At 52.6% G+C, this 14,922-nt stretch overlaps 1 protein-coding gene and 1 long non-coding RNA gene across 14 annotated transcripts in view; one reads left to right on the top strand and one right to left on the bottom strand.

The window, feature by feature from the left end:
• LOC103234015 (uncharacterized) overlaps positions 1-7,594 on the top strand; it is a 57,165-nt gene extending 49,571 nt beyond the window's left edge. For all 4 annotated transcript variants that reach the window (XR_012093239.1, XR_012093238.1, XR_012093242.1 and 1 more), the window contains one exon: positions 6,919-7,594. This is a non-coding gene — a long non-coding RNA (uncharacterized lncRNA). The remainder of the gene's footprint in view (positions 1-6,918) is intronic.
• Positions 1-14,922, bottom strand: part of CACNA1A (calcium voltage-gated channel subunit alpha1 A) — a 429,355-nt gene that overhangs the window by 16,023 nt on the left and 398,410 nt on the right. For 6 of the 10 annotated variants that reach the window (XM_073016887.1, XM_073016879.1, XM_073016877.1 and 3 more), the window contains 4 exons: positions 13,947-14,097; positions 12,347-12,474; positions 10,961-11,057; positions 6,897-7,002 (listed from right to left, as the gene is read on the bottom strand). In XM_073016887.1, coding sequence (XP_072872988.1) covers positions 6,897-7,002; positions 10,961-11,057; positions 12,347-12,474; positions 13,947-14,097 — 482 coding nt within the window. Of the gene's footprint in view, positions 1-6,896; positions 7,003-9,692; positions 9,790-10,960; positions 11,058-12,346; positions 12,475-13,946; positions 14,098-14,922 lie in introns of all 10 variants that reach the window. The other 4 variants (XM_073016883.1, XM_073016878.1, XM_073016885.1 and 1 more) reach the window with 1 other exon arrangement.

The raw sequence follows: 14,922 nt of genomic DNA, 5'->3' as shown, positions 1-14,922 counted from the left end.
TCATGTAGCTCTGTCTCCTGGGTTCAAGGGATGCGCGTGCCTCAGACTCTGGAGTAGCTGGGGCTACAGGCACGTGCCACCGCGCCCGACTAATTTTTTTTTTTTTTTTTTGATAGAGTTTTGCTCTTGTCGCCCAGGCTGGAGCGCAATGACGCGGTGTCAGCTCATTGCAACCTCCACCTCCCAGGTTCATGTGATTCTCCTGCCTCAGCCTCCTGAGTAGCTGGGATTACAGGGGTCTGGCACCATGCCTAATTTTTGTATTTTTGGTAGAGATGGGGTTTTGCCATGTTGGCCAGGGTGGTCTCAAACTTGTGACCTCAAGTGATCTGCCCAACTTGCCCTCCCAAAGTGCCGGGATTACAGGTGTGAACCACCACGCCTGGCCCTTTGCAGATTTTTTTTTTTTTTTTCTAATAGAGTCTCACTCTATCCAGCCTGGAATGCAGTGGCAGGATCTCATTCCAGTACAACCTCTGCCTCCCGGGTTCAAGTGATTCCCCTACCTTAGCCTTCAAGTAGCTGGGATTACTGGCGCCAGCCACCATGCCTGGCTAATTTTTGTATTTTTAATAGAGACGGAGTTTCACCATGTTGGTCAGTCTGGTCTCGAACTGTGTGACCTCAAGCAATCCGCCCATTTCACCCTCCCAAAGTGCTGGGATTACAGGCGTGAGCCACCGTGCCCGGCCCTTTGCAGATTTTAATCTGTATTCTTTCACTGCAATAAACTGTGAATATAAAAACTTTTCTCAGTTCTGAGTTCTTCCAGGGGATCACTGAACCTGTGGGTGGTTTTGGGACCCCTGAACACAGATCCTCAGAGTGCCACAGCAGCTGAGTTACGATGGCATTACATGGGAAGACTGGGGCTGTTGTTAGACCCGTTGTACAGATGAAGGAACTGTGGTAGGCAGACTTCAAACCTGCCCTTCCACCAAGATTCTGTTTATTCAAACACTAATCTAGGGATCACTGCCCAGCCTATGAAGCGACTTTGCAGATATAATTAAAATACCGGAAGCCCGGTGAGGTGGCTCATGCCTGTAATCCTAGCACTTTGGGAGGCTGAGGCGGGCAGATCACGAGGTCGGGAGATCGAGACCATCCTGGCTAACATGGTGAAACCCCGTCTCTACTAAAAATACAAAAAATTAGCCGGGTGTGGTGGCGCATGCCTGTAATACCAGCTACTCGGGAGGCTGAGGCAGAAGAATCGCTTGAACCTGGGAAGTGGAGGTTGCAGGGAGCCGAGATTGCACCACTGCACTCTAGCCTGGGTGACAGTATGAGACTCCGTTTCAAAAAAAAAAAAAAAAAAAAAAAAAAAAATGCTGGGCACGGTGGCTCACGCCTGTAATCCCAACACTTTGGGAGGCTGAGGCGGGTGGATCACCTGAGGTCAGGAATTCAAAACCAGCCTGGCCACCCTTGGGAAACCCTGTGTCTACTACAAATACAAAATACAAAAAGAATTAGCTGGGCGTGGTGGCAGGCACATGTAATCTCAGCTACTCGGGAGGCTGAGGCAGGAGAATTGCTTGAACCTGGGAGGCAGAGGTTGCAGTGAACTGAGATTGCCCCACTACACTCCAGCCTTGGCAACAAGGGCAAAACTCTGTCTCAAGGAAAAAAGTTAAAATATCAAGTCAGCTGACCTCAAAATACAGAGATGATCAGGGTAGGCCTGCCCCAATCAGGTGAGCCCTTGAAAAGCACAATATTCTCTCTGCTTGGTGGCAGATGGGGAAGTCGAAGAGAATGGGAGCACATGGAGGATACATGCACTTCCAGGAGCAAAAAGCTAAAAAGCCAGTGATAAAACAAGACCTCAGTCCTACAGCCACAAGGACTTGAATTCTGCCAACATCTGAATGAACCTGGAAGTACATTCTCCCCCAGATCCTCCAGAGAGGAGCCCAGCTTGGCTGACACCTTGATTTCAGCCTCGTGAGACCCTCAGCAGACACCCCAGTACAGCTTCTTGGACTTCTGACCTACGGGACTGTGAACTGACAAATGGGTGTGTCTTAAGCCACTATATCTGTGGTCATCACATAGCTCACTGCAGTCTTGACCTCCCGGTCCCCAGTGATCCTCCCACTCCAGCCTCCCAAGTAGCTGGGACTACAGGTGCCCATCACCACATCTGGCTAATTTTAAAATTTTCTATAGAGATGGGGTCTCTCTGTGTTGGCCAGGCTGGTCTTGAACTCCTGGCCTCAAGTGATCCTCCTGCCTCGGCCTCCCAAAGTGCTGGGACTGCAGGTGTGAGCCACTGCGCCCAACCTCCTTGTGCTCTCTTTACCTTCCCTTTGTTCCTGGCACTAACAATATCCGTCCTCCACCCCTCCAGTCCCCCACCTTCCCTGCCACTTCCTCCTTGAGTCTTGCCATGTGGCCTTGGCTCTTCCTCCCTTCTTCCTCTCAAGACCCTGGAAGGAAAATGTGTCCCGAGGCTCAGTCTTTCTTCTTTTTTTTTTTTTTTTTTTGAGGCGGAGTCTTGCTCTGTCGCCCAGGCTGGAGTGCAGTGGCACTATCTCGGCTCACTGCAAGCTCCGCCTCCTGGGTTCACGCCATTCTCCTGCCTCAGCCTCCCGAGTAGCTGGGACTACAGGCACCTGCCACCACGCCCGGCTAATTTTTTTGTATTTTTAGTAGAGATGGGGTTTCACCGTGTTAGCCAGGATGGTCTCGATCTCCTGACCTCGTGATCCACCCACCTCGGCCTCCCAAAGTGCTGGGATTACAGGCTTGAGCCACCGTGCCCGGTGAGGCTCAGTCTTTCTTCCTCTTGACTTCCCAGTGGTTTCAGCTGGGCTCAGCCCCTTCCTACCTGTTGGACTATCCACCCGCTCTTCTCCCACCTGCTCCTTCTCTCTGGTCCCGTTTTTCTTTTCCTTCTTTCTTTCTTTCTTTTTTTTTTTGAGACAGAGTCTTGCTCTGTCCCCTAGGCTGGAGTGCAATGGTTTGATCTCAGCTCACCACAACCTCTGCCTCCTGGGTTCAAGCCATTCTTGTCCTCAGCTTCCCAAGTTACTGGGATTATAGGTGTGCACCACCACGCCCAGCTAATTTTTGTACTTTTAGTGGAGATGGAGTCTCGCCATGTTGGCCAGGCTGGTCTCGAACTCCTGGCCTCAAGTGATCCACCTTCCTCGGCCTCCCAAAGTGCTGGGATTACAGGTGTGAGCCTCAGGTCCCCATTTCTTCTGGTGATTGTGCGCCTCTCTCTCTGCCCTGCTGTCCTTAATCAGCTGCCAAGTCACATCACATCCCCTTTCAGGCCTCTGAAATGCACTCCAGACAGGGGACGCCTGACCCCTCCGCCAAAGCTGCCCTGGTCAAAGTGACCATAATGACCAGTCACTTGCGATCCTCGTTATCCTTGGCCTCTGGGCAGTGTCTGACGTGGCTGGTCCCCTTCCTCCTGAAGCCGCCCTTCTAAGCATAGAAACTGCCTCCAGGAGCTCACACTGCCCTGGTCTCTGCCCGCCTCCCTGGCCTCCCCTTCTTCTTTCCCCCTAATGATGGAGAGTGAGCCCTGAGCTAGGTCTTTGGGGGAATCTCTCAGTATTATTTATTTATTTATTTATTTATTTATTTATTTGAGACAGAGTCTTGCTCTGTCACCCAGGCTAAAGTGCAGTGATGTGATCTCGGCTCACTGCAACCTCTGCCTCCCAGGTTCAAGTGATTCTCCTGCCTCAGCCTCCTGAGTAAGTGGGATTACATGTGCCTGCCACCACACCCGGCTAATTTTTGTATTTTTAGAAGAGACGGGGTTTTACCATGTTGGCCAGGCTGATCTTGAACTCCCGACCTCAAATGATCCACCCACCTCGGCCTCCCAAAGTGCTCAGATTACAGGCATGAACCACTGTCCCTGGCCTCAACAAAATCCTGAGATTACAGGTGTGAGCCACCATGTCCAGCCTTCTCAGCACTTTTTGTTTGTTTTTTTTGAGGTGGAGTCTCACTCTGTCACACAGGCTGGAGTGCAGTGGCACGATCTCGGCTCACTGCAAGCTCCGCCTCCCGGGTTCACACCATTCTCCTGCCTCAGCCTCCTGAGTAGCTGGGACTACAGGCGCCCACTACCACGCCCAGCTAATTTTTTTGTATTTTTAGTAGAGACGATGTTTCACCGTGTTAGCCAGGATAGTCTCGATCTGCTGACCTTATGATCTGCCTGTCTCGGCCTCCCAAAGTGCTGGGATTACAGGTGTGAGCGACCGCGCCCGGCCTTTTTTTTTTTTAAGACAGTCTTGCTCTGTCACCCAGGCTGAAGTGCAGTGGTGCAATCTCGGCTCACTGCAACCCCCACCTCTCGGATTCAAGCAATTTCTCCTGCCTCGGTCTCCTGAGTAGTTGGGACTACTGGTGTGTGCCACCATACCTGGCTAATTTTTTGTATTTTTAGTAGAGATGGGGTTTCACCATGTTAGCCAAGATGGTCTCGATCTCTTGACCTCGTGATCCGCCTGCCTTGGTCTCCCAAGGTGCTTGGATTATAGGCGTGAGCCACTGCACCTGGCCTCAGTTTTTTTTTTTTTTTTTTTTTTTTGAGACAGAGTCTTGCTCTGTCACCCAGCCTGGAGTTCAGTGGTGCGATCTTGGCTCACTGCAACCTCCATCTCCCGGGTTCAAGTGATTCTCCTGCCTCAGCCTCCAGAGTAGCTGGGGTTACAGGCACCCACCATGACACCCGGAATTTTTATATTTTTGGTAGAGATGTGGTTTCACCATGTTGGCTAGGCTGGTCTTGAACTCCTGACCTTGTGATCCACCCACCTGGGCCTCTCAAAATCCTGGGATTACAGGTGTAAGCCACCGCGCCTAGCCCCTTCTCAGCTTAAAAAAATTTTTTTTTTCTTTTTCTTTTCGTTGTTTTGAGCCAGGATCTTGTTCTGTCGCCCAGGCTGGAGGGCAGTGGTGCAATCATGACTCACTGCAGCCTCAAACTCCTGGCTTCAAGCAATCCTCTCATCTCTGTCTCCTGAGTAGCTGGGACCACAGGCATATGCCACCATGTCCAGTTAATTAATTTAATTTTTTTCTTTTCTTTTTTTTTTTTTTTTTATTATACTTTGAGTTCTAGGGTACATGTGTATAACATGCAGGTTTGTGACATATGTATACTTGTGCCATGTTGGTGTGCTGCACCCATCAACTCGTCAGCACCCATCTAATTTTATTTTTGAGACAGAGTCTTGCTCTGTCTCCCAGGCTGTAGTGCAGCGGGGTGATCTCGGCTCACTGCAACCTCCGCCTCCCAGGTTCAATCGATTCTTCTGTCTCAGCCTCCCGAGTAGCTGGGACTACAGTACCCACCACCAGGTCTGGCTAAATTTTGTATTTTTAGTAGAGATGGGGGTTTCACCATATGGGCCAGGCTGGTGATCCTGACCTCAACTGATCCACCCACCTTGGCCTCCCAAAGTGCTGAGATTACAGGCATGAGCCACCGTGCCTGGCCTACCCCTAGTTCTAAGCTACCGTCCTGTCTCCACCCGGATGATATCAGGCAGCCCCGACCCTGGCCTCCTTCTGCTCTCTCATCCCCTCAGTGGCCGGAGGGAACCTGTTCAAATGTGAGTTGGGTCAGGCTCCTCCTCTGTTCTGAACCTGCGTGGCACGCCCTCACTCAGAAGGTGAGTCAGCTCAATATCCCAGGTGTCCCCTGTTCACCCCCCTGTCAGGGCCTTTGCCAGTCCTTCTGCCTGGAGCACCCTCCCCCCAGGGATCCACGAGACATTGCCTCACCTCCTCAGTGGCGGCCTCCCCGTCTACCTAAAGTATAAGCTGCTGGGTTCCCCATGCTTGGATGGGTCTCTGGCACATTGAAGGGGGTGCACTAAATATCTGCAAATGGGCTGGGTGTGGTGACTCATGCCTGTAATACCAGCATTTTGGGAGACTGAGGTGGGAGGACTGCTTGAGTCCAGGAGTTTGAGACCAGCCTGGGCAACCTGATGAAACCTCATCTCTATAAAAAATATAAAAGATTAGGTTGGGCACAGTGGCTCATGCCTGTCATCCAGCACTTTGCGAGGTCGAGACGGGCGGATCATGAGGTCAGGAGATCGAGACCATCCTGGCTAACACGGTGAAACCCTGTCTCTACTAAAAATACAAAAAATTAGCCGGGCGTGGTGGCGGGCGCCTGTAGTCCCAGCTACTTGGGAGGCTGAGGTAGGAGAATGGCGTGAACCTGGGAGGCAACAGAGCGAAACTCTGTCTCAAAAAAAAAAAAAAAAAAAAAAAAAAAAAAAAATCAGGCTGGGCACAGTGGCTTATCCACAGAGGCAGGTGGATCACTTGAGGTCAGGAGTTCGAGACCAGCCTGGCCAACATGGTGAAACCCTGTCTTTACCCAAAATATAAAAAATTAGCTGGGTGTGGTGGTATGTACCTATAATCCCAGCTACTTGGGAGGCTGAGGCAGGAGAATCACTTGAACCCAGGAGGTGGAGGTAGCAACGAGCGAAGATTGCACCATCGCATTTCAGCCTGGGTGACAGAGGGAAACTGTCACCAAAAAAAAAAAAAAATTAGCCGAGTGTGGTGGTGTGTGCCTGTAGTCCCAGCTACCGGGGAGGCTGAGGTGGAAGGATCACTTGAGCCTGGGAGGTCAAGGTTGCAGTGACTTGCGATTATGTCACTGCATTGCAGCCTGGGCAACAGAGCAAGACTCTGTCTCAAAAAAAAAAACCAAAAAAAAACCAAAAACAAAACCCAAACCAAAAACCCCAAAAAACACTGTGGAATGATTGAATGGAAGAGTGAATGAAAATCTGGGCGGTGACAGCAGCTCCTCTAGTTTGGGGCAGGGAGGGAGATCCCCGGTTCCACCCTGTCCCGCCTGTCTGCACCCGCCCCTGTCCCTTCCTTACCCTTGGCAATCTTGATGTCCAGGGCTGTGCGGATCAGAGCCATGAGGGTGGAGTTGAAGTGGACGGTGTTGTCATCTGCGACGGGCAGGTCCATCCGCAGAAGCCGCTACGGAAAACCCAAGGCAATCGAAGTCATTCCCAGGCATCTCTCCTGGGTCTCCGGTGAGCCACGCCCACCCCTACCCAGGGAGTCTCAGGAAGAACTCTGAAGGCTGCAGTGGCTGAGGTGTCCCTTACTCAGGTTACCTGTCCCCGTACTCTGTTTCTCTTGGTGGCCCGTAGGGAGGGCACAAAAGGCTCTCCTGTATTTCTGGTCCCCTGCCCTCTCCTTTTTCCCCCCACCTACTTGACCTGAGAGCTGGCATTTCCAGGGTTAGCCTCAATCCTTGCCCCTTCCCCGCCCCGCCCCAGAGTTCTTCTGGACGGCCCTGTTTCGGTCTGACCCCAAAGAAAAAGAGCACAAGCTGGATTTGAGCAGCACATGCAACAGCCAAGGCTGAGGGAGCCAGAACCACAGCCGCTGGTGGGGGGCGCCGCCAGCTCCCCACCCCCAACCCCTGGCTTGGCCCAGACCAGGACAGACCAGATGGGCACAGACCACATCATTCCTCTGAGAAGCAGCAGGCAGGCAGCCCCCCACTGACGGGGCAGGCCCCTCACAGGCATGCAGCAAGGCTGTGACACAGAACAGCACAGACAGGGGTGCGTGCAGACGGAATCTCGAGACTCATTCATAGCTCCGTGGGAAGTGTATCTCAGGGACATGTCCGGATCTTGGCTCTCTGTGCAGTGGCAGGGGGAAGGGGTGAGGGGCATTCCCTTCCAGCCCAGGAAGAAAAGATTCCCCATGTCCCAGGCAGGGGCTCTGTCCACCATGCTTGGTGGCATGGGAGAGGATGCTGGGCTGGTGTGCACCAGCCCAGGCTGAGGTGGCACAGAGAAGGGGGGTGAGGGTGACTCAGGTGGTGATTCAGACACATGTGGGCCGGAAACACAGGGCTGAAGATGGGGAGGGGTATGGTAAATCCAGAGCAGGACAGTAGAGGGGACACTGGGGGCAGGGTGGGGAAGGAGGTGGGAAATAGAGAAACACACACAGACTGGGCCACTGTGCACAGTTGTGCAGGTTGTACACTGCACAAAGGGCTCCCATCTTGGAAATGATAGATGTATGTACTTATTTATTAAAATATTTTTTTCTTTTTGTAGAGATGGGGTCTTGCTATGTTGCCCAGGCTAATCGCGAACTGGGCTCAAGTGACCCTCCCATTTCAGCCTCCCAAAGCACTAGGATTACAGGCATGAGCCACCACACCCAGCCCCTGATTTGTGTATTAAATATAACAGCTTCTCAGCTGATAGAAAAAAAGTGTCTTGTTCTCACCACATTGGTGAATTGCAACAATTTTCCAACAGACATGTTCTGTGGAAAGGGTGCCTTTTTCAAATTTGCACAAAGTTGTCTTATGGACCCATGGTGGCCTGCACAAAGACCGGGACAGGAAGGGCTTTCTGTCCCTCTCTTGCACATGCGCACACATTCACCTAAGCAGAGACTGAGAGAAGCGACTTGAGGAAAACTGTGTGTATGGGGGGTTGGGGGGGGGCGGAGCGACAGGTGCCAGGACAGGCTCATTGTCTGAGATGCTGGTGGGACAACCTTGTCCCCGGCTTTGATTGAGAAGTGAGGGGAGACATATAGGTTAGGTGAGGAGGGGTACACAGAAGAAGGAAAGGAATGAGGTGGGGAGGCGGCAACATGGGGCGGGTACAAATAGCATTGATGGATGGGGACACAGGGAAGATCAAGGTGGATAGGAGAATAGGATGATGGGGTAATAGTTTTTGGGCAGGGAGAATCTTTAGGGGTCATCCCTGAACTTCTTGTGGATGAGTGAAGGGAACAGAGCATCTGTCCTTGGGCGCCAAGGGAGATTCCAGGACAGGGATCTGGAGGGGTGGCCCGGCCCAGCCGCTTGGCGGCAGGACGCTTGCTCTCTCAGCCAGCATGCACCACCCCCCGTCGGCCATGGTGCCTGCCCGCCCCAGGCCCCGCCAAGGCAGCGTGCATGGCCTGCATCAGTGTGCCACCGTCCAGGGGTCCAGCTGCGGCCGCCTGCCCACTCTGGAACAATGGAGAGGCAGGTTGGGGTGTCTTGGGGGGGATTAGGGACGGGGGCTGGGGACAAAACTCCAGGGGAGGGAAGGGAGGGGAAGAGAGGTTCTTGGTGCTTCTTGGAAGGTCTCGTATCCCCCAAGGCCCTAGGTCAGAGATCAGCTTCAGGTATGTGTGGCAGGGGCCGGGACCTGGGGGCTAGAGGCACAAAAGATGGGACCAGGACTTCCCCTGCTTTTGGGGGCTAAAGCCCCTCTCTGCAAGGCGCCTGCCCCAGCCTGGGCATGGGGGCCGCTCTGGGTGGGCAAAAGTGGGAGGCGTGGGTTTTGACTTCCCGAGGAAGCGTGTTTGTTTCCAATTTGGTACCTGGGAGACCAGGTGCAAGGGGACCTGGGCGCTCCCCTCCCCCTCCCCCCAGCGTGTCGGCCATAATGGAGTCTCAAAACACGAAGACACTCATCAGAAAGGACGGACACAGTGTGCTGCTTAGAATCAAGGGATGATCATGATCAGTTTACTCGAGAAAAGAAAAAAAAAAGAATCAAAAACAAAAAAGAAGAGAAACGTTGGAAAAAGAGAGTCGGCCGGGTGTTTCTGGTCAGCACTAAAAAAAAGAAGAAGAAGGAGGAAAAAAAAAAAACCCAGTGCCCGGACGTCGGTGGTCGGCAAGGGTAGTCTACCTTGTAAGCCACTCTGGCCGGACACTTCTTCCCCAGACCCAGGGGCGGAGACATGTGTCTCAGCATCTGATACATGTCCAGGTAAGGCATGCGGCCCCTGGCAGCGCCGAAAACGGAAAAAAAAAAAAAAAAAAAAAAAAAAAGGTGGGGGGAATGGGAACAGAGAACCAAAGGAAGAGGGGTGGGGAGGAACAGAAGAAAGAAAACAGAAATCCACACGAGCCGAAAAAATAGAGAGAGAAAGATGCAGAGAATGATAAAATAGGTATTTCAAATCAATGGAAAAGAGGAGGAAAAAAAATGGAAGAAAAGGTCATTAAAAAAAGATTACTTCACTGCTCGGGAGCAGGGAGAGAGAGAGAAAAGAGAAAAGTCAGATTCAGCTTGGGCTCTGAGCTACAGTTCTGGAGGGATGCAGAGGGGAGTGGGGGATTCTCACTTTGGAAGACTTAGAGCCATGCTTTTGTTCATTGCCCTTTTTTTTTTTTTTTTTTTTTTTAATTTTTTTTAAAGAGACAGGGTCTCTGTCGCCTGGGTTGGAGTGCAGTGATGTGATCATAGTTCACTGCAGCCTCCACCTCCTGGGCTCAAGCAATCCTTCTGCCTCAGCCTCCCAAGTAGCTGGGACTACAGGCATGTGCCACAGTGCCCGGCTAATTTTTTATAGAGAAGGGGGTTCTTGCTATGTTGCCCAGGCTGGTCTCAAACTCCTGGGCTCAAGCGATCCTCCAGCTTTGGCCTCCCAAAGTGCTGAGATTACAGGCATGAGCCACCGCGCCCGGCCATCACTGTCATTTCTAAAGTTGGGTCACATTCTCCAGTTTGGCTGAGGCTGGTCTCTGAGGGGGCCTAGGTGGGGAGGAGGGGCCGGTGCCAGGGAGGGGAGGAGGGCTAGGGGCTTTGAGAGGTGAGGGGTGGAGGGGGAGAGAGTGGAGGTGATGGTTGGGGGAGAAATGCAAAGTTACAATCCCCCAGGGGATGTGTCTCATTCGGGGTGCCGTGGAGACCCCAGGATGGGCAGCTTCAGCTAAGAGCAAGCAAAGATGGCTGAAGGCTGAAGGGAAGGAGGAAATATGTTCCATGCTTTATCGAGTCTACATGACTGCATTCTGTTGGCTAAGAGAGTTTTCTAGTTTAATGCAAGAGAGAGAGATGGCTCTGTTTTTTAGAGATATATAGATATATATATATATATGAAATATATATATTGAAGAACCCCAAGCCACACTCATTCCATGGATGCTAGCAGGTTTTAGTGGAAGTCAAACCTTGCAAGCAACCCTATGAGGACATTTCTTGCCTAAGCCGAGAGGGGGAGATATTACTCGCAATAAACTGTACATATCCTTATAATGAATCCGACCGCTGAAAGGAGAAGAAAGGGGGTTAGTGCAGGCAGTGGGTTCACACGGGCTCCCTGGGCACACGGCGAGGTCATGATGCCCGAGGCTGGGGTCTCCCTGGCTTGAAGGAGTGGGAGAGACTTGGGACACGTGAAGGTCCCCAGTACATTCCCAGGCACTGGGGAGACCCAGGGGTGGAGGATTTCAGTCGGGGTGTGCCAGGAGTTCTGGACTGCAGGGCACCTCCCCCGGGGTTCTCTCTGCATCTGCCTCCTCCACAATCTACATGGGCTACAGGGGTTGGGGGGCTTGTGGAATAGAGGACTTGGGGACAGCATCCAACTGCTGTGACCTAAAATCAAAAGAAGAAGAGTTAGGAACCAGCCAAAGCCCAGCCCCAGACCCATGGCTCTCCACATCCTCTTGGTCTCATGGAAGACTTGTTTGAGGCTATGGGAACAGCCAAGACCACCTCCTGCCCAGCTTTCTCGTGGGGGCCTCCTCTCTGGTGCTGAAGCCACAGGAAGACGGGGCTTAGGCTGCTGAGGGCCCCCCAGTAATGCTTCTTCAGGCCCCAAGCCCAGGCTGAACTAAATCCTCAGTGGCTGGTGGGCTCCAGGTATTCGGATAAAGCCTGAGTGAGCTTCAAGGCTTGGTGTTGGGTGAGCACTCAAAACACGTGCACAAGGTGGCACCTATCCCCTGAAACCACTGCCTGTCAGTGGAGAGGGACCCCTCTGCTGTCTACCCAGCTGGGAGCACCCGCTTCCTCTGTGGCCACAAAGATGTAAGGGCCCCTGAGGCTCTGTGTCCTCCCCTGGCCTGTACGTCCTCTCACTCCAAGGTTCACAGGTCCCAGTGGGAGCTGAGTTCTGCCACTCTGATGTTGCTGCTAATCCTGTCTGCCAAGGGTAAGCCAGCCCTCCTCCCCACACTCTCAAGAGAACTGAGGCTGGGACGCTGTTGGTTTTCTCCCTGGAGCCTGGCTAATGCGTCCTCACCATCTGGAGACTTCGCAGTGAGAGACAGGAGAGACCCGTAGGAGGAGAGGGCTCTTCAGGACACCTCATGGTTGACGTCCTCCCTCATTTCCCAGAAAGTCCAGGGTCTGGGCAGGGTCGGCACCCTACACGTTTAATGTGGGGTATGCAAGGGCGATGATTCTTATATCTTCTCTCCTGACGGAACCTGTGAGATCCTGCTAGGACCCCAGGAGCTCGGTGCTCCAGGGTCTGAGGCCTGACCTAGCCTGCGTTCCAGTTCCAGGGAGAGGCGAGTATCGTGGCTGGAGGATTTGGGATGAATTCTTACCAAGCTGCGGGGTCATACTCGGCCCAGACACGCACGTACTCATCCAGGTGGTGGGGACCCAGGATGGAGGAGTCTCGGGTGAGGTACTCGAAGTTGTCCATGATGACGGCGACAAAGAGATTCAGCATCTGTGGGGATCCCAGGGACCAAGAGAGAGTGGAGGCAGAGACCGAGGGAATGAAGGAGTGAGTGAGAACGATACAGACAGACAGACAGACAGACCCAAAGACATGTACACAGAGACCCAGATGGAGAGAGGGATAGAGAGAAGATGGGGAAAAGAAATGAGACAGACAGACAGACAGAGATCGGGGGACAGAGAGGTGATGCTCACTCACACAAGGAGGTCCAGTGAGAGGGAGATCAAGTAGAGAGATGGGGGAGAGCAAGAGAGAGACACAGAGAGATGGAGAGAGAGAGAGATACAAAGAGACAAAGACTGGCCAGGCGCAGTGGCTCACGCCTATAATCCCAGCACTTTGGGAGGCCGAGGTGGGCGGATCACTTAAGGTCAGGAGTTCGAGACCAGCCTGGCCAACATGGTGAAACCCTGTCTCTACTAAAAATACAAAAATTAGCTGGGTGTGGTGGCGTGCACCTGTAATCCCAACTACTTGGGAGGTTGAAACTGAAGAATCGCTTGAACCTGGGAGATGGAGGCTGCAGTGAGCTGAGATCTCGCCACTGCACTTCAGCCTGGGCAACAGAGCGAGACTCCATTTCAAAGAAAAAAAAAAAAAACAGAGACAAAGACCAAGAATGATGGAAAGAGACAGAGTCAGTGAGAAGGAGGGGAGGCTTCTAAAATGGGGACTAACACCAAGAGAACTACCCTGACCCCAACTCCTCCCACATCTGCCCCCAACAAGACCAAAGTGAGATATTTCTTTCCCCACTAATCTTTTTTTTGAGACAGGATCTCATTCTGTCACCCTGGCTGGAGTGCAGTGGTATGATCATGGCTCACTGCAGCCTCAACCTCCAGAGCTCAAGTGATCCTCCCACCTCAGCCTCCTGAGCAGCTGGGATTGCAGGTGTGCAGCACCACATGTGCAGCTAATTCAATTTTTTTTTTTTTTTTTTTTTTTTTTTTAAGAGATGGGTTTCACACCACGCTGCCCAGGCTGGTCTTGTACTCCTGGGCTCAAGTGACCCTCCCACCTCGGCCTCCCAAAGTGTTGGGATTACAGGCGTCAGCCACTATGCCCAGCTGAAATGTTTCAGTGGGTCTCAAATGGGGGAATTCTGTCCCCTACTCCCACTCCCACCCCCTAGGGCATTTGGCAATGTCTGGAGAAATTTTTGGGTGTCCCAACAGGAGGAAGGGGTGGCGTGTGTTGCTAGTATCTGGTCGGGAGAAGACAGGTATGCTGCTATACACTACAGTGCACGGCATGGCCCCACCCCGAAGAATCAGCCACCCCCAAATGTCAACAGTGTTGAGTGTGAGATGCTCAGGGTCACCTGATCCCAGGCTGGTTCAGAGAAGCCTTGGAGTGAACAAGCCTTCCACACAGCCACATTCTAGAGAAAGCCACTCCCCTGAAAGGAAGCCAGGCTTAGGGAGTCCAGTCGGCCCTCACAGGGTCCACAGACTCACCAGAAATGAGCAGAGGAAGATGAAGGAAACGAAGTAAAAATAAGCGAATTCGTTGCCACACTCTCGAGTCGTGATGCCAGAGTTCTTGTCACACGGCTTCCCACTGAGGCAGGAAAGCATGATGTTGTGCCAAGCTTCCCCGGTGGCACTCCTGAGGACAGGGAGAAATCAGAGACTTGGGCACCCAGCCCTGACTGGGCACCAGCGCCTCCCTGGGAGGTGGCGCACACACGTCAAGCACTTGGGCTCTGGAGCTGGCCAGGCAAGCCCCAGGCGGACCATCTCCTTTTACTGGGAGCTGAGGGAAGGGAATTCACATTCTTGACTGTGCATTGAAGTCCACAGAGAGCTCTGAAAAAATAGCAATGCCCGTGCCCCTTTCCAGCAGACTTGGATTCAATTGGTCTATGGTGGGATTTGAGGACACTGGTATTTTTTTTATTTTCTTTTCCTTCTCTCTCCCTCTCCCCCACTCCTCCCATCCCCTGCCCCCTCCCCCCCCCCCCCCCCCCCCCGCAAAACAGGGTCTTGCTCTGTTACCCAGGCTGGAGTACAGCGGCACAATCACTGCTCACTGCAACCTCAACTTCCCAGGCTCAGGTGATCCTCCCCCCTCGGCCTCTTGAGTAGCTGGGACTACAGACACATGCCACCACTCCTGGCTAATTTTTAAACTTTTTTTTTGTAGAGATGGGGTCTCACTGCGTTGCTTAGGCTGGTCACTGGTATGCTTTAAAAGCTCCCCTCTTGGCTGGGCGTGGTGGCTCACACCTGTAATCCCAGCACTTTGGGAGGCTAAGGCAGGCGGATCACAACGTCAGGAGATCGAGACTATCCTGGCTAATATGGTGAAACTCCGTCTCTATTAAAAATACAAAAAATTTGCTGGGCGTGGTGGCGCTCGCCTGTAGTCTCAGCTACTTGGGAGGCTGAGGCAGGAGAATCGCTTGAACCCGGGAGGCGGAGGTTGCAGTGA

This window comes from Chlorocebus sabaeus, chromosome 6 (genome assembly GCF_047675955.1).
Source record: "Chlorocebus sabaeus isolate Y175 chromosome 6, mChlSab1.0.hap1, whole genome shotgun sequence".
NCBI classification, from domain to species: domain Eukaryota; kingdom Metazoa; phylum Chordata; class Mammalia; order Primates; family Cercopithecidae; genus Chlorocebus; species Chlorocebus sabaeus.
This window is presented reverse-complemented; position numbering and strand designations above follow the sequence as displayed.